Raw genomic sequence first — 25103 nt, 5'->3', positions numbered from 1 at the left:
TTGTTTAAAAATTATAGGACATAAATGTTTCCATTTTCCACAAAAACAGAACAAGTAATACACCTGAAAATACACTTACAAAACTAAATAGTGCTTATATGTAAAAAATAATTAAAACTGCAAAAATGTTTTTAAAAGTGTTTAAGGTATACAAAAATGGAACAAGAAGTACTATGTGAAAAAATGTACTGAACTATATTTTCTATTATAAAAAGTATATAGAGTAAGATAATTTTCCTGGATGAGTCAACTTAATGTTGTAAATAACTTACTTTTCTCAAATATACTTTTTTTTTTTTTTTTTCCAGTTAGATAAAAATGCCTTTATTTCTAAAATGTGGCTTAACTACACCCATGGTGTGCTAAGCTTGTTTTGGAATCATCTTGCAGCTCCAAGTAAAACCAGGCCAGTGGAGGAACAGTCAGGGCTATTGGTTCCCGGCACCATGGTGTCACTACTTCAGCAATTCAATCCACACAGTTATTCTCCAGATGTTTTTTGTGACGTATGGAGAGTCGTTTTGGATTCCTCTGTACGACAGAGAGGTCCGACCTTGAGGAAGATCGGTAGCCCACATCCTCTGCTTTGATAGGCTTAATGATATGGCCTGGCTTGGTGACAACCTTGGGCATGGTCAGCTTTTGGAAGGCCCTCTGGGTGTTCCATGTAGATCCTACGGGGGTCTGGATGGTCCTTTCAAATTGTCGATGGTGTGTGAATGGATGCGGAAGCACCTGCACCTGATGAGCTGCTGCATGGGGGTTCCGCTTCTCATTGATAATCACGTTTGGCAAATTCCTGTCTTTCCTTGGAGGACCCTCAGGGGCTTTAATGAGAAACCTGCGTCTCTTCTTGGCACTGGGCTTGAGGCCCATACCACCCCACTCGCCCCAGCCAGGCAGAGTCAGGTCCAGGTCCTTTGGCTTACTCGCCTCCATAGCTTCCCTCTTCTCTTTCAAGAAGTCTCTGATGACATCATCCCCAGCAAAAGCTTCCTTTATTATCTGCCTTTGATCTCTCTCTTCTTCATCTTCCAACTCCTGTACAGTCGTGGGAACTGCCAAGGACTTCACGGAAGGCGATTTTGTGGTTAGGAGGTTCTGGAGATCAATCATTTGCTCCTTCCTCTTCTTCTCCTTGGGGGCGCCAATATGATTACTTAGATTCTTCTCCAACTGCAGCCCTTCCACTGCAGTTCTGGGAAGCTCCTTGTTTTCAACACACTCTTCTCTGCCCAGCTCCTCCAGCTCGTCCAGAGTCCGAGCTCTCTTTGGCCTCTGCAGCAACATGGGCTCCTCTTCCTCCCTGGCAGGTTCCTCTCTCTGAGCTGTCCTCGCTGAACTCAGTTCTTGCTTCCCTGACTGATGGTTCTCCGTGATGAGTTTCTGACACAGTGCCCTCAATTCGGACAGCACCTCCTGGCTGCCGGGATCCTTTGTTACATGGCTGTGCACTGGCTCCGCCATGTGGTTGAGCTCAGACTTCTGTCTAAGTGATCGCCTTTCCTCAAATTGTTTCAAGAGAGTTTCTTCCTCCACCACTGCTCTTTCTTCCTCACTTTCAGAAGTCTCCTGGGCTTCAGGCTCAGCAGGATCTTCCAGGTCTTTCTGGATCTCAGCCTCTTTGGCATCAGTGAAGTGATTCTGGACCATCCAGGGGTTCAGTCCATTTGCCTTTATCTGCACCCCATTCACCATGTCAGGGACAAGAGGTTCTTCCTCTTCCTCCTGGCCTTCCTCCTCTTCCTCACTCTCAGAGGCCGCCCGGACCTTCTGCGTCAGCTCTTTGTTCCTGGCCAGCTGTTCCTGCATAGCCTGGCGAGCCTCCATGTCATATTTGGCCATAATTGCCTTTGATTTTGCCCATTTCCCACTGTTCTGGTGCTTAAGGCTCATTCGCTCCATCATTCTGGCCTTATCGAGTTTTTCTAGTTCTTCTAGGGCCGCAGCAGGATTGACCTTCTGCAGCTTCTCAAAATCTTTTAAGGCTTGCTTGGCCTTTCCTTTCTTCAGAATTCTGTGATACTTTTTGCTTTTGATTCTCTTCTCTCTTCGAGCCCTGGCCTCATAGTAGGACTGCAGGGCCCGGGCCCTTTGAAGCTCTGCTCTGCGCATCTTTACCTCTTCCAGGCTCATAGCTTTGAGAGAGGCCTTTTCCATGGGAGTCAGTAAAGGGTCTGTCACAGGCTGCTTGTTCTTATGGAGAAGATTAAAAATCTCCTGCTCCAGGGGAGTTCTTGCCTTCCAGCCATTGACCACATGTTCGATGGGAGCAAAGGCTGATTGGGGCTTGCTCAGGGGAAAAACCAGCTGCTCTGCTTGCCGGTTCTTCAGAACGACAGGATCCCATTTGGAGAGGATTTGGGAGCTTTTATTGAATGCCACTTCTCTGTGGATCCGCTCAATCTCTTCTCTGTGAAGTGGTAACTCCACAGTCTTCTTCGATTTCACTCGATTCAGCTGCTTTTTCACAGCAGCCAATGAAGATGAAGTTTTAACAGGCTCAAGCAGATCTGAAAGGACCAGCTTTTCTCCTGATCCTTCAGAACTTACACTGAACTCTGACACCTTCAGACTAGCCTCAGACCTATCAGCCAATTTCTGCCTATCCTTTCCATTAAGTGAACTGATTGATTCCAGAAGCTTCTGATGCTTTCTTTCTCCATCATTGTCCTCTTCATCTTCACTGGTGCTCAAGGGGTAGTCTTTTGGCAAATCCTCTAGTTCTTTCTGTTGGTTTGGAGCCAGGAGGTTGCTCTCCGCAGCCTGGTTCGCGTTCATCTCAGCAGCCTGTCTCACATGGACCAGGAGCGGAAGTCGAAAGGCTCAAATATACTTTTAAATTTACAATTACTTCAATCAAAATACCATTTTCTTTCTGGTGTTCAAATAAATTGTCCAAATAAATGTGAAAAAGTGATTCATAACCTTACACAGAAAAATTAGAATAGCTAAGAAATCATGGAAAAGAGATAAGAAAGTAGCTTTCGTACTAGCAGATACTTAAATTCATTAATGATTAATAATTATAAATATGCCACAGTGATAAAAATAATGGCCATACATGTAAATGAAATACAATAGAATATGCAGAAAAATCATCCAAGTATAATAAGACTGTAGTGCAAGTACTGGATCAAGGTAAGAATCTGTCTGCATGCAAGAGATGTAAGAGACGTGGGTTGGATCCCTGGGTTGGGAAGATCCCCTGGAGAAGGAAATGGCAACCCTCTCCAGTATTCTTGCCTGGGAAATCCCATGGATGGAGGAGCCTGGCGGGCTACAGCCCATGCGGTCACAAAGAGTTAGCCAGTTCTTAGTGCCTGAACAACAACACACTTAAAAGTCAGTATTATACCACCAATGGTGAATGATAACAGGGACCAATCCAGGACAGCTAGGGATTTGGGAGAAAGCTTATCTCATAATGCTGCCAAAGCAGAAAGTCAATTGGAATAAATTTTCTGGAGAAATGTTCATCGGTCAGTTTAAAAAATGTTCAATTTGTGTATGCCCTTTGGGCTCTGACTTTCTTTTCAGTCTCCTTGAAGCAATATAAAATTTTTGTTTCAAATAATTCATTTGGAGATGATTGCAAATTTCACAAAAATATACTCTTAAGCTGTTCATCTCAGTGTGGTTAAGACTATGTATTTAAAAACAATGAAAAAGAGAAATGATAGGAAAGAATCTAAATAAATATCCACAGTAAAGTTTTGGTTAAAATATAGTTGTATTTCAGACAGATAATATCACTATTATTAAGTTTGAGGAGGGGGGGAAGACGGAGGGGATAAATCTGTACCTGACTTGAAAAACTGTTCACAGAGTATACTAAAATTTTTACAGTACACAAATGTATATATATACATTTTACAGAGGCGCACACACATATAAAATACAGACTTGTATAGGTATGCTTTATGAACCAAGATTTACGACAAGACCATTTAAAGCCAGGACTGTCTCTCTGTATGTGTGTGCGTGTTTCTTTCCCTGCCTCTTTGTCTCTGTTTCTCTGTCTCTTGAGAGAGAGATGAGAAAATCTGCTATGGATTTTAGGCCATTCATGTATCCATTCAGTTATCAAGTTCCATGTGATTCTAGAATTTGAAGTTAACCCCTCTTCTTTAAGTCTCTTCACTTTATTGGGATTTTCTCCAATCTTTGCCAGGTGAAGTCCTTGCTATGTCTAGAGTCCATTATCTGGTTTCTGTCAAGGAAGACATCAGCTTCCCAATGAAGCTTCTGTCTCACTGGGGTCACTGGACAGAAGCCACTGTTTACTTTCTAATGAAGGAGCGATCTTTTCTGCTCTGATTTTGCTCTGTTCCGTCATTTGTACACTGCCTGGTCCAATAGGTTTCTAGATCCACAGCTGTGTACTTTGCAGAAGTTCATTTACCCGATTTGTGTGGTCTGTGTATGTTAGTTTGGTCTCAGGCTGAAACTGTTTATAGCATTTTAGTGGATGAGATGAAGTCAACAGTAAATTTAACTAATTCATTTAATGGAATTAAATTTTGCTGTAACAAACTATAAAAGGTGTCCAGACTGTTTTGAATATTATATCAAACCAGGACCTTTGATTCACTGTAGCCTTATGTGGTCTTTGTCATGAGGCTCCCCTGGTGTTGTGATGGGTTTGGTGAAAAGAAATCACATTTGCTGTGCATTGCCTTTGCTGCTGGAGCCTGACAGTACAGGTGCAGGCTGTCAAAGTTAAAAGAAAAAAATCTTATAAATTATAATAAATTACCTAGTATAAGCCCAACATATTAAAAAATTTAGAAGTGGGGTGTTTTCAAATTAGACTTACATCCAGGGCATTTACAAAAAATAATAAATAATATTACATGGTTTCTGTAACCTGTCAAATGACAACTCAGGGGTTTTGCCAGTTTACTGATTTTTTTTTTTCTGTTTTGTGACACAATATAAGAAGCTATGAGTAAAGACATATTTTTGAATGATTAAGGGAAATTAAATAATTTTCTTTCTTAAAATGAGTAAACTAATCATTATTTTACTAACAATAAGGATAGTTTCCCTTACAAATTTTACGCATACTGTCCCTTCAGTATCATAAACAGAATGCTAAAGGCCAGAACTATCCAAACATGTATTTTGGTCTGTTCCAAAGGAAAAGAAAAAAATGACTCTAACTCAAAGAAAGAAAATCTGTGACTTTAAGGTGACAAGTAGTTCCAGGTTTTACTGTAAGGTAGCTGTTTAACATTAAACCTGTAATTCTAATAAAAAATTAAATTTGCTCATTTTCAAGTATTCATACAGCCAATGTGACTTAAAGACAATGATGTCCCAGCTTGTAGAAAAATATAATTACTGATTCTGCTTTTCTTCCAGTTTTCTCTCCCTCTCCTTTTCACAGCTTTGTCCATTTTATCTGCTCAGAAAAATAAGCCCGAGAGCTTACATACACAAAGAAAAGATAAAATGTCACCTCCAGAGCTTTCCTCAAAGGCAGACTCAAACTAAATATCCTAACAAAAGGTAAAGGAACAATGAACTAAAACATGGTAACAAATATGTAATGAGCTGTAAAAAAAATATAAATCGATAATTGCACTTGAGATCTGTCAAAATTTTAGTGTCCCTGATCCAACCAAGGGACGCTTCTGCTGCAGTATTTTGTGAACACAGCTCTCTTGTGGGATCGGGCTGCAGAGGACATTTTAGTGGGAGGACGAGAGCAATAGGATGAGGGGTATGATTCATGTTCAGCATCTCAAGTGGAGGATGGAGTGCAAGCCTTGAATAATGAAACAAAGAGAAGATATTCCGCATGCCAGGAAGGTTACTGTTAGAGAGCTGTTAGAATTATTTAAAAAGGTTAGTCTATGAATAAACACGCTTCATCAAGGTCTCTTACACATGCAAAGAGAGATGCTAATGAATAATAAAAGAGTAATGGGGACTGGAGAAGAAATGAATGTTAATCTTATCCAAAGCAGATACAAATTAATATTGGAGCAACATTTTTGTAATCACTTCTCAAGGCAAAAATTCAATTAATGTGACTATATCAATATTTCAAATCAGTCCCTTGAAAATATACTTGTCGCTCTTCATATAAGCTTGCTCTCCTCTGTGAATGGCTGTAACTCACCTTGTCAATACTTGGGGAGACTTCTAAATGGTATAGTTGGAGGAAATTGGGACCAGTTTTATTAATCACAAGCCTATGATGCAGAATTGCCTTAGGACACATTTCAGTTAGGAAGTTCACTAAAGAGTAATTTTTCTATAGAAAATAGATATACAAGTCTAGAATAGTTTACCTTACTTCATGATTTTATTTTCTGCTATATATATATATATATATATATATGCACACACATATATATTCACACTCACATGTGGGAGTGTGGTTTCTGGAGAATTGACAACTCTATGTACATGCTTACAGTCACAGAATAGATGTCTATATATTATATAATATATATATGCATATTTACATCTATAATATATGTATTTAGATAACATCATGTCGAATGGACTAGAGCAGGAGTCTATATACCACCACCAAAAGGAAACTAGTTCTACCAGTGGGAAAATAGTCATGTAAAACACAGTTGGAAAAAATGTGCATCTGAGCTCAATTTTATCTTTTGTCATGACCTGCTTTGGAGATAGGAAAAGGAAATTGAATATTTTCTTCAGAATTACTAATATATCTGATTTTTTCACTAGAGATTTATTTTATCTCATATCTTCTTTCTTTTGTTGGTAGTCACTCGATACATTTTATATAGTGAGCTATTCTTCCTGTTTGGAATACAATATAAATGCCTGTCATTGTTTGTTTAAGGTGTCAGAGACTTAGAAAAAGTTTATGAAACTAAATGGACTCCTTGAATAAGTGTTTTGCAGCTGGGAAGAATGTGTTGTTTATGTTGTAATGCCCTGACAGGTTTATATAATAAGAGGTGCTAACACCACCATCCTATGATAGATTGGACTTATTTGAAGCACAGTGCTGTAGACAAATACACTTACACGCTGTGGTGTGCAGAACCCAATGCCGATACAAAGTAAGTCACCCTATTAAACTAACTGTCGGGACAATCTCATTTCTATACTTTTAATAGACAGCGTATCATTCCCATAATGAAAGAAACATGAAATAGTTTCCATACGGAATGAGTTCCCTAGAGGGGCTGGGATTTGTCTCATTATACAAAGCTTTTCTATCACCGTTCCAATACCTCTTCTCATCTTTGCTTCTCATCCGAGTGGAGAATTTTCTGTCAACAGCTTTAGTCTGGCTAAACCTGCATAACACAGGAGAGAAATATACTAGAGATAAGATTACTTTTTTCCATTTATGTAGAAAATTATATCCAGTATTCCTGCCTGAAAAGGATTACTCTCTGATGTGGACAGCATTCTGCGCTCTCATTAAAAAGAAGGCAGTCTGCAATTTTATTTTATTTTTTAAAGAAGTTGGATGTGGTAGGAAAGACTATCAGAGATTTCATGCTGTGAAATTCACCAGGGGGAGAAAATCACTACTTGTGTATTCTCCTCAGATACCTTTGGGAACTAACAGTCCTATGCTGTACCAAGAGCATCCCGTGGCCAGCAATCCGACCACCTGCCTCAGTAATTTTGATGGGAGGAAGAAGGTTAATATGATGGAATAAAATGAACTTTGTCAAGCAATATTAAAGTTCAGTCACTAGCTGTCAATTCCAAGGGTTTTCTGAGAAAGGATGTTCCTGTACTGTGATTCTCCCTGACTTTCTGCTACTTCTCTTTGCTTTTGTTCAGGTAGATGCTTTGAGCAGCTGCTCCCTCACAGCAGAGGGGTTTCTTCTTGCCCTCTTGTACTCCTTCATATCCTCCCCACCACCATCCTCATCATCTCCACCTCGTCCACTCCTCGTCTTCATCATCACCAGTCACTAAGTATTTAAAATATATGACAATATAATTTCATCATCAAAAATGCTTCTGTGTATGTTTATTCTCATTTCACATGAAAAAAAGTCATTTAGAGTAATTAACTTCTTCTAAATCACAAAGTCATAGATGGAAGAAATAAGATCCAAACCCATGTTTGAAACCAAAGACAAGGCTCAACAATAATGTCCCAATACCATTTCTCTTCGAGCATGCTTCTTCCATGAATGCACCCAAATATCATGTGCTAGTGTTAAATTGCCAGGCTTGGGTACAGTTCCTTGAGACACAAATAAGTTATTTAACAAAGCACCTCTTGGACATCAGGCTTATGGAAAAATATCTCATGATTTAACGTGAAGTAATAAGAACAAAGGGGCTTCCCTGGTGGCTCAGATGGTAAAGAAGCTGTCTGTAATGCAGGAAACCCAGGTTCGATCACTGGGTTTATTCTTCGACAAGTACTCAAGTAGCTTAATTTTACTTGATATTGATTTTTAACTGGCCATTCTGGACATATATTTAAAGCAAGTATAGCAATGAAATGAAGCTTGCTTTTTGGTGGTTGTTATTTTATTATTTTGTCACATAGCAATATAATTGGAGAAGGCAATGGCACCCCACTCCAGTACTCTTGCCTGGAAAGTCCCATGGATGGAGGAGCCTGGTGGGCTGCAGTCCATGGGATCTCTAAGAGTCAGACACGACTGAGCAACTTCACTTTCACCTTTCACTTTCACACACTGGAGAAGGAAATGGCAACCCACTCCAGCATTCTTGCCTGGAGAATCCCAGGGATGGGGGAGCCTGGCGAGCTGCTGTTTATGGGGTCGCGCAGAGTCGGACACGCCTGAAGTGGCTTAGCAGCAGCAGCAGCTGCGACAGCAATATAATATTTTCCTAGTATTTGTAAAAAGTAATTTAAGTCGTATGGGAAAGGTCAAAATATGTTGAATCCTTATTGCTTTTAATAGAAGAACTGGATTAATCAGACTGAGGTAAGATAAATGGAACAAAATAAAAATAATCAAAGAACTTAACTCCTCAGTAAAGAAGGAAATTACTGAAAAACCATCAATAGCTAACCAAATCTGTAGTAAGTACTGTTACAGGTGAAAGCTGGAAGAAGGTATTCCTAAGACTTGTAGATAAACTTCATCAGCTAGATAAAGCACTCTCTCCAGTGTACTTTAAATCACTCCCTATTACCTTTTATGGATTATCTTCTAGAGCCTAGTCTATGGATGAAATAAAATAAATATTTGTAAGATCAATATCGAAAATTGAAGCTATACAGCCTACCAGTAGAAGTCAGCAGATGACTTTTTCTGTTATTTTCATGGATGATTTTAGTTCTGTGGTTTCCCATCACCCATCTTCTTGGGGAGAATTATCTCCTCGTGTCATGCAGTAATAGTTGGACTGTAATCTAAGGCATATATTGGGTCTCAATATACAGTTGAAAGGGTCCTTGAAAGTTCCTTTAACAAATTCTTTCTTTTCAGTTCCATTATTGTGAAAGAATGTATAATCAGACCTCCTTTCGGGACACTGAATCTTGAGTGAATAATGCAAAGATGGAAAAAAATCACAGAGTTTTAACTATGGTACCCCAGTAACTGGAGGGGGGAATCCCGCTCTAAAAATTTCTGGAACTTCCAGAACTCTCCCAAACTTAGATTACCTCTATAATAGTAATATCCCTTATATCTTTCCAATTAATTATGTGCTTATTTAAATAAGGTCACTTTCTACTGCTTGTATCCCGAACAGTAAAAGGATAAAATTCAAAAGGCTGAATATAAATAGCTTAATTTCCCTGGTAAGCTGAATTCATGTTTTGTTAAAGACAATTCCATGCCTAACCATCACATACCGTTAAGGTGAAGAAAGGCTAATTTGATGATCATCTTTTTTAAAAAAAAATATTTATTTTTTATTGAAGGATAACTGCTTTACAGAATTTTGCTGTTTTCTGTCAAACCTCAACATGAATCAGCCATAGGTATATATATGTCCCCTCCATTCTGAACCTCCCTTCCTCCCCATCCCACCCCTTAGGTTGATACAGAGCCCCTGTTTGAGTTTGCTGAGCCATACAGTAAATTCTCATTGGCTATCTATTTCACATATGGTAATGTAAGTTTCCATGTTACTCTCTCCATACATCTCACCCTTTTCTCCCCTCTCCCCATGTTAAAGGTAATTTACTTCCCTGTCTAATCAGCCAGCAAAATGATGGTCCATTCTTCCCAAATGAGTCTCTCCCAGATGCTTCCATCGTGACTTCCAGCACCTTTATCCATGACAGTGTCTTTTCTCTTTGGCTCAGATGTCATCTGTTTTTATTTGCTCTTCACTTTTTGCTCTAATCCAGTCTAACATCCACTTAGCACCCAAGGAAATACTTTAGAAACTTAAATTCAATCATTTCACTTTGTTGTTAAACTTCTTTGATAGCTGACTATTATGTTTCACATGAAGTCCAAACTGCTATGTTTTGCAAGGCCCTGGGTGATACTGTCAATGGCCCACTTTAAAACTGAATCTCATATCATACTGTTTCACGAGTCACTTGTACTTTGTTTGGGATCTTAGCAACTTTAAAACTGTGCCCCACCTCAACTTCTCAACCTCTCACCTTAAGTACTACCTCCTCAGAAAATTCTTCCTAGCAATCTCTTTTTATTTACTTGCCCTTGGTTGCTTGCTTCAATGTCTTACATATTTTTAAGTATATACTTTGTGTTTGTCACTTGTTTATTGTTTATGTATTCACTGGAATGTAAGATCCTTGAAGGCAAATTGATTCACAAATGCATCCCCAGCAGGATAGAGCCCACTGTGGCCTCTCAAATATTTTGTGAAAAAATAAATGCATGTTTTCTACATACATGAACACTGAATTGTTTTTCTTGTAAGAACTCAGCTTATTATCCTCTTTTCCTTAAAATAAAATAGCTTTATGTTTTAATTCCACATTTCAGTGCTTGAAAATTTCATACCAATGGTTATGTAAGCTTGTCTTTTATAGGATATAAAATGAATAGCATTTTGAACTGTTAATGTCTATTTCCTTTGTTTTGTATAACGTTAATGAGACTCCAGTACTCTTGCCTGGAAAATCCCATAGATGGAGGAGCCTGGTAGGCTGTAGCCTACGGGTTTGCTAAGAGTCAGACACGACTGAGTGACTTCACTTTCACTTTTCACTTTCATGCATTGGAGAAGGAAATGGCCACCCACTCCAGTGTTCTTGCCTGGAGAGTTCCAGTGATGGTGGAGCCTGGCAGGCTGCCATTTATGGGGTTGCACAGAGTCAGACACGACTGAAGCAACGTAGCAGCAATGAGATTAAAATGAATGTAGTATAAGCAGGAAATCTACTAAAATCTCACCAGAGAAGAAGCTTATAAAATACTCCTGGTATCAGGGGAAACATAACAAATCTTTCCTCTACCTGTAAAGCATTTTTCATCAACACGAGATTCCAAGAACTCCTATAGACAGTGAAATGAGACATTTGAACTACTGTGTGCTGTATCAGTCAGACAAATTTTGGTTTTCTTTTCTGAACAATACACTCAGAGAAACTCGCATGGAAATGGTTATTGAGTTAGAAGGAGAAGGAGCACAATACCTTGAGGGAAATTTTTCACTTTGAGAGAAAATATCCAGTTTCTTCCATTTTGGAGCAATTATGATAGTGATGAGAAATTTGTAAGACCTATCTTTTCTATGCAAATGTCAACAGATTTCATATTAAAAATAGTATGAGGTGTGTTATGCTTCTTTTTTTTTTTCATATTCCAGCAATATTCATCCATCCAGTGAAGAAGGAATACAGAATGTGCGGAGAACTGAGCTAGCAAGAAAATAATGTCCTAAGGGGGGAAGGGGATGTTCACTCTGATTTCCATTTGAGATATAATTTTCACATATAAGTTGCAACAAAATGTCAAATATTATACTGGATTCCATTTTTGAATCTAGTCTGGGCAAGAAGACTAACACAGACAAAGTGTATTAGTCAGGGATCTCTCTTTTTAGATAATTATGGTGAAGATATTTCTGTGAAACAAACCTGTAACATTTCACTATTAGAAAGGGAAGTAGAGAACATGACAAACTCTGCTTTTTTTTTTCCAGATCATCGCATTTAATCTGAAGTATTACTAATTTTAGATTTCAATGATCAAGTTTTAAAAGATGCTACAAATGGTTAGGTTTCATGTGAATGAGATCAATGTTTAAATTCAATTTAATAAGCATTATTACATTTTTTTCTGTTTAGAAAACACTAGGCAATGAAGTTTTTCAAAGGTGTGCAGACTTTTCTCGAGTCTCAATTTACCAGGACATATAAGACCTGCACAAATTGGAGGAGAAATCCAGGTTTCTCAAAGATTAATGATGATTATCTCTGGAAGGTCATGATAAAATTCAGCTTCTGTTTCAGTAGATTTACTGTGGAATCTAGAATCTGCATTCCTAATAAACTCCAAAGTAATGCCAATTTTGCTGTTATATGGACCAAACTTTGAACAGTGAAGGTATAAAAGATAACTATCTGAAGTGGGTCTCAAAAAGTAAGCCTTCCCTTGACCATAAAATTGTACTTATAATACTTGTGAGATACTGGTTGGAGATATTCTAGAAATAAGAAAATATGTAAGCAAAGGAGTGTCAATAGAAAATTGACTATTTTGGATGGAAATTGATCATTATGATGGCTTTTTTGAAGTGAAGGGTATTAGTCACCTGTGTTGTGCCAAGTCATGTGCAAGATTTTACTATATATCTAATGGTTACATTTGAATATTTACTACTCACTAGTGAAAACGTTTATTTTTGAAAGTAAAAAATCAGAAATACTGTCTTCTCAGGAAACTGAATCTTTTCCAGGGTTCTTTTCCTAGTACACCTGAGAATCCCCAAAGATATATGTAACTACTAGATCACTTTGTGATGTTGTATGAAAAATTTAATTATCACCATCTGTCTATTTTGCTCTATAAGCTCTTTCCTTTTTTCTTGTGGCTGGAAGGCAAGTATTCCCTAATTCTTGTGATCAGTCAAACAAAAGATATTCCAGAGCAGAGATATTAGGACTCTCACTCTGTGAAACTTCATTTCTCAGAGTAAACAGAACTGGGGATGAGAATAGATAGGAGTGGGTGGATCTTGAGTTTGAATGGTCAGATGTATCCCTTATGAGTGATAAGTCACTTCAGTCATCTCCTACTCTTTGTGACTCTATGGACTGTAGCCCACAGGCTCTCTGTCCATGGGATTCTCCAGTCAAGGACACTGGGGTGGATTGCCATGTCCTCCATCAGGAGATCTTCCTGACTCAAGGATCGAACCTACCTCTCTTGCATCTCCTGCATTGGCAGATGGGTTCTTTACCACTAGTGCAAACTGGAAAGCCCATATCCCTTATATGTCAACTGTAATCATTCTAGGTCCTGCTGCTCTGTCTGGGCCTTTCTTCTAGACATCTCTCACATGTTATTCCCATATTATTTTCTCACTTATGGACAGCTATGCTAGAGAACAAACCTGACTCCTTATTGGATCTATTCCTTTAGCTCTAATCCGTGTGCTTTGTTGCCTGTGCTTAGTCATGATGGCCCTGAAGCTTTGTCTAGTCAATCAGTAAAAGAATGTTGCCAGCAGCCTGAAATATACAGAATAGCCCATGCTCAAGGTTCTGATCATTAAAAGTATAAAACTTTATAGAGACTAAAAGATGCAGCACACAAAAGAGCAATTTTCTTGTTGGAAACTTATAGAGACACTGATCAGATCTACCTGGACAGCTGCAAGAACAAAGGATTCCAACACCAAGAAGTTTCAAACAACCAGACACATGCCCTCCCCTTTTGTACAAAAGAAACCTGAATTCTCACTTGGATAAGATGACTCTTAGGGACACTAGTCCACCACTTCCTCGATCTGCTGACTTTGTGAATAAAGTCATTTTTGTGAATGGCAATATCAGTGAACTCCTTTCCTAACAACTCATTGTAAGTAAAGTCTGATGATGTAAAAAGCAATATTGCATAGGAATCTGGAATGTTAAGTTCATGAATAAAGGTAAATTAGAAATGGTCAAACAAGAGATAGCAAGAGTGAACATTGACATTTTAGAAATCAGTGAGCGAGAATGGATCGGAAGGAGTGAATTTAACTCAGATGACCGTTATATCTACTACTGTGGGCAAGAATCCCTTAAAAGAAATGGAGTAGCCCTCATAGTCAACAAAAGAGTCCAAAATACAGTACGTGGTTGCAATCTCAAAAATGACAGAATAATTTCTGTTCATTTCCAAGACAAACCATTCAATATCACAGTAATCCAAGTCTATTCCCTGACCAGTAATGCTGAAGAAGCTGAAGTTGAATGGTTCTGTGAAGACCTACAAGACCTTCTAGAACTAACACCCCCAAAAAGATGGCTTTTACATCATAGGGGACTGGAATGCAAAAGTAAGAAGTCAAGAGATACCTGGAGTAACAGGCAAATTTGGCCTTGGAGTAAAAAACGAAGCAGGACAAAGGCTAACAAAGTTTTGTTAAGAGAATGCACTGGTCATAGCAAACATCCTCTTCCAACAACACAAACGAAGACTCTACACATGGACATCACCAGATGGTCAATAAGGAAATCAGATTGATTATATCTTTGCAGCTAAAGATGAAGAAGTTCTATAGAGTCAACAAAAACAAGACCGGGAGCTGACTGTTGGACAGACCATGAACTCTTTATTGTCAAACGCAGACTGAAATTGAAGAAAGTAGGGAAAATCACTACATCATTCAAGTATGACTTAAATCAAATCTCTTAAGATTATACAATGGAGGTGACAAATAAATTCAAGGGATTAGATCTGATAAACAGTGCCTGAAGAGCTATGGACAGAGGTTCCTGACATTGTACAGGAGGCAGTGATCAAGACCGTCCCCAAGAAAAAGAAAGGCAGAATGATTCTCTGAGGTGGCTTTACAAATAGCCGAGAAAAGAAGAGAAGGTAAAGACAGAGGAGAAAAGGAAAGATATACCCGTTTGAATGCAGAGCTCCAAAGAATAACACATAGAGTTAAGAAAGCCTTCCTCAGTGATCAAAGCAAAGAAATACAAGAAAGCAATAGAATGGGAAAGACTAGAGATCTCATCTCTTCAAGAAAATTAGAGATACCAAGGGAAAATTTCAAGAATAGATGGGCTCAATAAAGGATAGAAATAGTATGGACCTAAAAGAAGCAGAAGATGTTAAGAAGAGGTGGCAAGAATACACAGAAGAACTATGCAAAAAAGATATTCACGATCCAGATAACCGCAATGGTGTGATCACTCACTTAGAACCAGACATCCTGGAATGTGAAGTCAAGTGGGCCTTAGGAAGCATCACTAGGAACAAAGCTGGTGGAGGTGATGGAATTCCAGTTGAACTATTTCAAATCCTAAAAGATGATGCTGCGAAAGTGCTGTACCCAATATGCCAGCAAATTTGGAAAACTCAGCAGTTTTCCACAGGACTGGAAAATGTATTGCAATCCCAAGAAGGGCAATGCCAAAGAATGTTCAAACTACTGCACAATTGCACTTATCTCACACAGTAGCAAAGTAATTCTCAAAATTCTCCCAGCCAGGTTTCAACAGTACATGAACCATGAACTTCCAGATGTTAAAATTGTATTTAGAAAAGGCAGAGGAACAAGAGATCAAATTTCCAACATCCGTTGGAGCATCAAAAAAGCAAGATAATTCCAGAAAAACATCTACTTCATTTTATTGATTATGCCAAAATCTTTGACTATGTAGATCACAGTAAACTGTGGAAAATTCCTCAAGAGATGGGAATATCAGACCACCTTACCTACCTCCTGAGAAATCTGTATGCAGGTCAAAAAGCAACAGTTAGAACTAGACATGGAACAACAGACTGGTTCCAAATCGGGAAACGAGTATGTCAAGGCTGTATATTGTTTCCCTGCTTATTTAACTTATATGCACAATACATTATGTGAAATTCCAAGCTGGCTGATGCACCAGCTGGAATCAAGATTGCTGGGAGAAATGTCAGTAACCTCAGATACACAGGTGACACCACCCTTATGAGAGAAAGTGAAGAGGAACTAGATTGCCTCTTGATTAAAAGTGAAAGAGGAGAGTGAAAAGTTGGCTTAAAGCTTAGTTAAAAAAAAAAACTAAGATCATGGCTTCTGGTCCCACCACTGCATGGCAAATAGGTGGAAAACAATGGAAATAGTGAGAGACTTTATTTTGGGGGCTCCCAAATCACTGCAGATGGTGAGTGCAGCCATGAAATTAAAAGACTCTTACTCCTTGGAAGTAAAGTTATGACCAACCTAGATGGCATATTAAAAGCAGAGACAATACTTTCCAAAAAGGTCCATGTAATCAAAGCTGTGGTTTTTCCTGTTGTTATGTATGGATGTGAGAATTGGACTCTAAAGAAAGCTGAGTGTCAAAGAATTGATGCTTTTGAACTGTGGTGTTGGAGAAGACTCTTGAGAATCCCTTGGATTGCAAGGAGATCCAACCAGTCCAGCCTAAAGGAAATAAGTCTTGAATATTCATTGGAAGGACTGATGCTGAAGCTGAAACTCCAATACTCTGGCCACCTGACATGAAGTACTGACTCATTGGAAAACAACCTGATGCTGGGAAAGATTGAAGGCAGGAGGAGAAGGGAGGACAGAGGATGAGATGGCTGGATGGCATCACCAACTCAATGGTCATGAGTTTGAGCAAGCTCTGGGAGTTGGTGATGGACAAGGAAGCCTGGCATCCTCAGTTCATGGGGTTGCAAAGAGTCAGACATGACTGAGCAACTGAACTGAATAACGGGTCTCCTAATTTATTGGCTTGCCTTTCAGTGAGCAGTATGAATTTGGACTCAGTAACACTCCTTATTCTTTTCCTTCATCTGACTTCCTTCAATAGTTCATTGGATAAGTCTATTAAAAACAAGTTAAAAAAAAAAAGGACAAGTTCACCTTCTTTTTACACTGTGCTCCTAGATCCTGTAAAAGCCAAAACTGTGGCTGGGTAATATTTTAGTAAAAGTACACAGTCCATGACATTTTAATGAAATAGTAGAACTTCGTATTTCATTCAAGTTGTTGGTCTATATGGAGGACTAAGGGGACTTCTAAGAAATAGTCATTGTGGATGACATTCACTGGTCTATCAAAGTCTCAGTTCTGACTTAAACATATGAACCTGTTAACTATGAACTATTGTTTATCCTATCAACCACCTTATAAGTTAGATATTATCTCCATTTCAAGCAACATTTTGAGCATGAAAAGCAACTCATGATGCAATCTCAAGATGATTGATTAACTTTTACAAAGTCAGAGAGCTAGTATGATGATCAAGCCAAAAGGATCAAGACAAACCCACCCACTTGGATTTGGAAGATAACTGTGGTCCAGTGAAATAATAACTAGTATTCTTATTTGCTCTAGGCAAGTGTTATAGACACTTGAGATGTGCTAACTAGTTTATTCCTTACAACAAACCAAGAGTTTTATAGATGAGGTCACTGAAACACAGAGATTCATTCCAAAGTCACATAGAAAGTAAGTAGAAGAACTGAGATCTAAACTCAGGCATCATGGCTCTAAAGCCACATTTTTAACCACTAATTCATTAAAGCTGTATTAGAGTATTCTGAGACCAAAAATACAAGATTAGGGTAACAGATAATTACTGAAATGTACCTAAAACAATGCACTAGATGATGGCAACTATGGTAAGAATCAGCTGATTACAAGTGCTTGACCACAGTGCAAATCTTTTTTTTTCTTTTTTTAAATATAAATTTATTTATTTTAATTGGAGGTTAATTACTTTACAGTATTGTATTGGTATTCCATACACTGACATGAATCTGCCACAGGTGTACTCGTGTTCCCCATCCTGAACCCCCCTCCCACCTCTCTCCCCATACTGTCTCCCTGAGTCATCCCAGGGATGCACCAGCCCCAAGCAGCCTGTCTCATGCATCAAAACTGGACTGCCAATCTGTTTCACATATGGTAATATACATGTTTCAATGCCATTCTCCCAAATCATCCCACCCTCACCCTCTCCCATGGAGTCCAAAAGACTGTTCTATACATCTGTATCTCTTTTGCTGTCTCGCATACAAGGTTATCATTACCATCATTCTAAATTCCATATATATGCATTAGTATACTGTATTAGTGTTTTTCTATCTGGTTTACTTCACTCTGTATAATCGCCTCCAGTTTCATCCACCTCATTAGAACTGATTCAAATGTATTCTTTTTAATGGCTGAGTAATATTCCATTGTGTATATGTACCACAGCTTTCTTATCCATTCATCTGCTGATGGACATCTAGGTTGCTTCCATGTCCTGGCTATTGTAAACAGTGCTGCGATGAACACTGGGGTACACATCTCTCTTTCACCTCTGGTTTCTTCAGTGTGTATGCCCCGCAGAGGTATTGCTGGGTCATATGGCAGTTCTATTTCCAGTTTTTTAAGGAATCTCCACACTGTTCTCCATAGTGGCTGTACTAGTTTGTATTCCCACCAACAATGTAAAAGGGTTCCTTTTCATCCACACCCTCTCCAGCATTTATTGCTTGTAGACTTTTGGATAGCAGCCATTCTGACTGGCATGAAATGGTACCTCATTGTGGTTTTGATTTGCATTTCTCTGATGAGTGATGCTGAGCATCTTTTCATGTGTTTGTTAGCCATCTGTATGTTTTCCTTGGAGAAATGTCTGTTTAGGTCTTTGGCCCATTTTTTGATTGGTCATTTATTTTTCTGGAATTGAGCTGCAGAGTTGTTTGTATATTTTTGAGATTAATTCTTTGTCAGTTGCTTCATTTGCTATTATTTTCTCCCATTCTGAAGGCTGTCTTTCTACCTCGCTTATAGTTTCCTTTGTTGTGCAGAAGCTTTTAAGTTTAATTAGGTGTCATTTGTTTATTTTTGCTTTTATTTCCAATATTCTGGGAGGTGGGTCATAGAGGATCCTGCTGTGATTTATGTCAGAGAGTGATTTGCCTATGTTCTCCTCTAGAAGTTTTATAGTTTCTGGTCTTACGTTTAGATCTTTAATTCATTTTGAGTTTATTTTTGTGTATGGTGTTAGAAAGTGTTCTACTTTCATTTTTTTACAAGTGGTTGACCAGTTTTCCCAGCACCAATTGTTAAAGAGATTGTCTTTTCTCCATTGTATATTCTTGCCTCCTTTGTCAAAGATAGGGTGTCCACAGGTGTGTGGATTTATCTCTTGGTTTTCTGTTTTTTTTTTTTTTTCATTGATCTATATTTCTGTCTTTGTGCCAATACCATACTGTCTTGATGACTGTGGCTTTGTAGTAGAGCATGAAGTCAGGTGGGTTGATTCCTCCAGTTCCATTCTTCTTTCTCAAGATTGCTTTGGCTATTTGAGGTTTTTTGTATTTCCATACAAATTGTGAAATTATTTGTTCTAGCTCTGTGAAAAATACTGTTGGTAGCTTGATAGGGATTGCATTGAATCTATAGATTGCTTTGGATAGTATACTCATTTTCACTATATTGATTCTTCTGATCCATGAACACAGTATATTTCTCCATATATTAATGTCTTCTTTGATTTCTTTCACCAGTGTTTTATAGTTTTCTATGTATAGGTCTTTAGTTTCTTTAGGTAGATGTATTCCTAAGTATTTTATTCTTTTCATTGCAATGCTGAATGGAATTGTTAAAATCTTTTTCAGGAGGTGGAAAGGAGGTCAACGCCAGTCCCTTGAACTGAATACACAGAAGTCTGGGAAACAAAGAAAGGTAACGGAGCAAGACTAGGTTGAGAGAATCTTGGGGAAGGATGTGAACTGATAAAGCTAAAGAGAGCAGGTCAAAAAGAATTCTTCTGACTGTAGAATATTGGAGAGTATAAATATTGGGTGATAGTAGGCAGTCAAACTTAATCTATTCCAACTAGGGTGTGGACCCACTACAAGCTTCAGTTCTTGCTTCTCAGAATTTCCTTCTTGATAATTTAAAAGTTAGAATTGTTTATATTGAAGATAGGGCTTCCCTGGTGGCTTGGATGGTAAAGAATCTGCCTGCAATGTGGAAGACCTGGGTTCAATACCTGGGTTGGGAAGATCCCCTGGAGGAAGGCTTGGCAACCCACTTCAGTATTCTAACCTGCAGAATCCCCATCAACAGAGGAGCCTGTTGGGCTACAGTCCCTGGGTTCATAAACAGTCGGACATGACTAAGTGAGTAAGCACAGCACATACTGAAGATGTATAACGTAATGATTTGATATACATACACATGACTGTAATCAATTTAATAAACCTGTCCATTGCCTCACATAGTTACATTTGGGTGTATGTATGGTGAGAACCTGCCATCCATTCTCTTATCAAATTTCCAGTATTCAATGGATGAGAGAATAAAAACCTGATTTCAAAATCTGCTATACCATGAAACAGGCCAAATGAGAGGAAGTCAAGATGTGAACTGTTATACACTATATGGAAGAAGAGAAGCTCATAAATGTGAGCAGCAGAATGTGGGGAAAGGAAAATTTGGTGTGAGTTCTCATGTGAGTTCTCATTCCTCACGTAGTGAGACAGAGAGATGAGTTGAAGGTGGAGATACACATTTCATTCACTGCTTCCAACTCCTACCATCAGAGTTATTCTACCTGATTTGGTGCTACAGCCAACTTTTTCACTAACTGTTTGTGCCAGTTAATAAAGAATATCAGATTTTACCCACTGTTCAGTAATCTGTGATGCTGGCGCTGGAACGGCCAACCACATTTTTGTTTTCCCACTTGGCTCCTTTTTGTGCTCAGCCAGAGAGGGACCCTGGAGGGGATGGAAGAAAACAACTTGCTCCTTTCTCCTGTTATGATTCTTCTAGCAACGTGTCTTCACTTGTTGATAGCAGTTTATTCTAGTTGGCAGTAGCTGAGTCCAGTTTAAAGTTTTTTTTCCAACATTTGCAGAACCAGTGTCCTTGATCCCTTGCCTTGGAGATATTAATACCAGCACAAGCCAACAATCCCAGCTAATGTTTCCATGGGGTTCCTCTTCTGGACTTGTAGACATTAGTACAGACTTAATGGCATCTTCTGTGTAGTAGTTTGTGCTTCAGAGTGGCAAAATTCTTCCCTGTATCTTCTAAATTTCAATAATTTCAGACTCTTTCAGCCTCTTATCTGCCTCAGGGGTTGAAGCTTCCGCCTCCCCCCACCCTCACCCCAGTTACTATCTCTGGATAGTTTTTTTTACTCTTCAGTTCTTCAGTACCTAGTTAGCAACATATATACATATTATATATATATATATATATATACACACACACACACACACACACACACACACACACACACACACACACAACCTTCAGCAACTGACACCCTGATCAGTCCGCAGTCATCAACATCGAAGCAAGACCCTCCACCAGCAAAAGGATTACAACTTGCTGTAGGCTTAGATGCTATTTAGCACTTTTAGCAATAAAATATTTTTAAATGAATGTATGTACACTGTTTTTCAGACATAATGCTATTACATACTTAACAGACTATATAGTACAGTATAAACATAACATATATGCATTAGAAAACCAACAAATTCACATTACTTGCTTTACTGTAGTCATCTGGAACTAAACCCACAGTACCTCTGAGGACCACCTGTAAATAAATAAACGAATAAAAGAAAGCTTGAGGAAGAATGGGATATTCACATAGTTTAAAGATATCTCCCCACAAAACAGTTTTTACAAAGGGAAAATGAATAATTGTATATACAAAAGTCTGAAAGACACTAGCATAAGCAAATGATTAAAGAAAACATTATCAGTAATATGATGAAATCAAAATCACATACCATCTGATAGGATGCAATGAAAAGAACACACCATCCCTCTGTGAAATTCTTACCAAAATGTATAAGAAAACAACAGGAAAGCCAAAATTGAGACTCATTTTATAAAATAACTGGCTTATGGTCTTTGAAAAATATCAAGGTCATAAAAGTCAAGGAATGAGTGAGAAACTTTACCCTAGTGAAGAAGATTAAAGAGGTATTACAACTAAATGTAATGGGTGATTTTGAATTGTATTCCAAGTGATGCATACAAGTGGCACAACTGCCAAAGCCTGAGTGGGGGGCAGTGGTTATTTCCTGATTTAGCAGATATATTATGGTTGTGGGCTTTCCAGGTGGCATAAATGATTTTTTAAAAAATCCACCTGCCAAAGCAGGAGACGCAAGAGACATGGTTTGATCGCTCAGTAGGGAAGATTCCCTGGAACAGGAAATGGCAACCCATTCCAGTATTCTTGCCTGGAAAATTCCACGGACAGAGGAGCCTGGCAGGCTACAATCCATTAGGCCGTAAGAGTGGAACATGATTGAGCAACTGAGCACACTGTGGTTGTATATGGAAATATCCTTATCTTTAGGAAATAACTAAATATAAACTAAGGTATTTGGGGGTACCAGTACATTAGGCTGGCAACTTACTCCCAAATAATTTAGAAAAAAAAATAGTTCTTTGAACTATACTTCCAGATTTTCTACAAGTGTTTGATTATTTAAAATTTTTTTAAAGAAAAATATTTGAGAGTATATAGTTCTATCTTCAGCCATTAAAGAATTACTTTAACCATATTTATGATCAGATTTATATCATACACTAATATGCAATGGAAGATGGGAGCCAAATGTTGACACTGGACTAGTCCAAAGAAAAAGCTGAATTTATTCAGACCTTAGTAAAATTAGATACTACTATATAGTTAGCTATGGTCATATGCATGCAATTTCTGTAAGGGCCTAAAAAAAAGTCTATTTTCTACCCTCCAAAGCACCATGATCACACTAAATACATAGCACACACTCTCAAAATATTGGTTGATGAAGTTTTAAACAGAAAGATGAGGAACATATTAATGATAGGCTTATTAGAAACCCATTAACAACAAGGAGATCAAACCAGTCCATTCTGAAGGAGATTAGCCCTGGGATTTCTTTGGAAGGAATGATGCTAAAGCTGAAACTCCAGTACTTTGGCCACCTCATGAGAAAAGTTGACTCATTGGAAAGACTTTGATGCTGGGAGGGACTGGGGGCAGAAGGAGAAGGGGACGACAGAGGATGAGACGGCTGGATGGTATCACTGACTCAATGGACGTGAATCTGAGTGAACTCCGGAAGTTGGTGATGGACAGGGAGGCCTGGTGTGCTGCAATTCATGGGGTCGCAAAGAGTCAGACACAACTGAGCGACTGAACTGAACTGAACTGATATATATATATCTATATAGATATATATAGATATAGATATATATAGATAGATATAGCTATATATATATAGCAATATATATACATATACATATATATATATATATATATATATATATAGAGAGAGAGAGAGAGAGAGAGAGAGAGAGAGAGAGTTTCTCTCTCCTAACTAAACTCAAACTGATATACCACCTTTATGACCTCAAAATGTTTCTGAGACTTAATTACTTCATTACCAAAAAGCTAGGTTTCTGCTAGATAAAAACCAGTTAGCTGAAAGTTCTATGACTGCTTGCATGGTCTTAAGAGTTTCTTTCTTAAAATATGTGCTCACTGCCAACCTGGGTAAAAGAAAAAATCTGGAGCTTTTACTTGGTTTTTTACTTGCTATTGTCTTTACAAGGATTATCCATCTAGCTAATAGTCCAATCAAATGCACTAAACATCTTGCCGCATGAGGATAATACAAAGTCACAGTAGATTTCACTGAAATTCAGAGGAACAAATGCTAGATGCATTCAGTGTTGGCACAGAGACTGAAATGCAGTCTGGGGAATGGACCACAAGGCAGGACTCAAGACATAGTAACTAAAGAATAAGAAAGCAATCATTACAATTATCGTTATTTATTGAACACAGACTTGATACCTGACACGTGGTTAATTTTTTCAAATATGTTTAATCCATCCTACAGTTCCGCATAGTGTGGTGGTGCTTTTTGTTAACCTCTTATTACCAGGGAGAAAATCAAGACTCAAAAATGTTATATGACTTGCCCATCCTCCTTCATAAGAAAAGAGGGGGTAGATTCTAATGCTAAACTATGATGCTGCAAGGCCTGCTCTCTTAATCTTTATGCTAGTTTCCTGTGGTGAAGTGTTGGACCAAAGAGGAAGTGCGGCCATTAACAGTGCCAAAAGATGGATTATAAGAAAAAGTTAATGCGCAATAGAAATGTTAACATATGTCAACTTCTGGCTCTCAATACATCTTTATTGCCACTTTTGTACTTGAATGAGTTATATGATCTTTAACCAATTTCTGGTTTATCTTTTTTATATTCTCAGGCACAAATTTTCTATCAATGATCATGTCTAAGCCCTAGAAACAATTGCCCAGAAACACTACCAAGATAGGTCCAGAACCTAAAATTTATATTTACATGTGAACTTGCTGATGATCTGTTAAATTTTTATTCATGTATATTAACATCCTGTGTAAGTAGGTCCTGCAAACAAAGCTGAGTTTATTGGGAAACTCAAAAAAGAGGCTGATTTAGACAAAATTTTTGCACTTTATTCTGAGATAATGATTAATGGACAGAAACCAGTACTTCTAATTAACAAGCAAAGTATCATGAAATTCTGTCTAAATCAATGACCTATTTTTTTACAAAGAAACTAATAGAGATAATAAGGTCGCACTGTTTAAATTTTGAGTTTGTTTATAATACTATATTTTTGCACAGTAAAGCAGATGCAGTAGTGATGAGAATGAATAAGAACAAGTCTCTAAACTTTTCAATCCCTCATCTAAACACTCCTCGTCTAAAAATTCAGGATGATAGAAAGATTATATTAGGGAAGTTACTGGGTTCAGTGGGTTGGCATCTATGAAGTGCTCAGAGTTGAAGAAACCAGTCTGCATAAGCATCAGTTATTACTATTATTATAAAGCAACAAATGGTCCTGGGCATGTGGTTAGCCTATTATGAAACTTGGTGTTAAAAAACAGCAAAAAAAAAAAAAAGAGAGAGAGAGAGAGAGAGCAAGAAAAAAGGAGAGGAAAAAAAAGAATTTTAACAAAATGAAAAAAAAATTCTGTTATAAGAATTAGTTAGAGC

General features: G+C 38.1%; 1 protein-coding gene across 1 annotated transcript; it reads right to left on the bottom strand.

Annotated features, from left to right (window-relative positions):
* Positions 1 to 308: 308 nt before the first annotated feature.
* Positions 309 to 2826, bottom strand: UTP14C (UTP14C small subunit processome component). Its single transcript, XM_027973509.2, has one exon. It carries the CDS (start codon positions 2779 to 2781, stop codon positions 469 to 471), a length of 2313 nt encoding a protein of 770 aa, XP_027829310.1. The 5' UTR covers positions 2782 to 2826; the 3' UTR covers positions 309 to 468.
* Positions 2827 to 25103: the final 22277 nt, after the last annotated feature.

The sequence above is a fragment of the Ovis aries genome, chromosome 10 (genome assembly GCF_016772045.2).
Source record: "Ovis aries strain OAR_USU_Benz2616 breed Rambouillet chromosome 10, ARS-UI_Ramb_v3.0, whole genome shotgun sequence".
Taxonomy (NCBI): Eukaryota; Metazoa; Chordata; class Mammalia; order Artiodactyla; family Bovidae; genus Ovis; species Ovis aries.
The sequence above is the reverse complement of the archived record's forward strand: the minus strand, read 5'-3'. Positions and strand labels throughout refer to the sequence as shown.

What these genes read in the sequence shown, in the direction of transcription:
- UTP14C (XM_027973509.2), bottom strand. Translation starts at nt 2,781, where the DNA reads ATGAACGCGAACCAGGCTGCGGAGAGCAACCTCCTGGCTCCAAACCAA.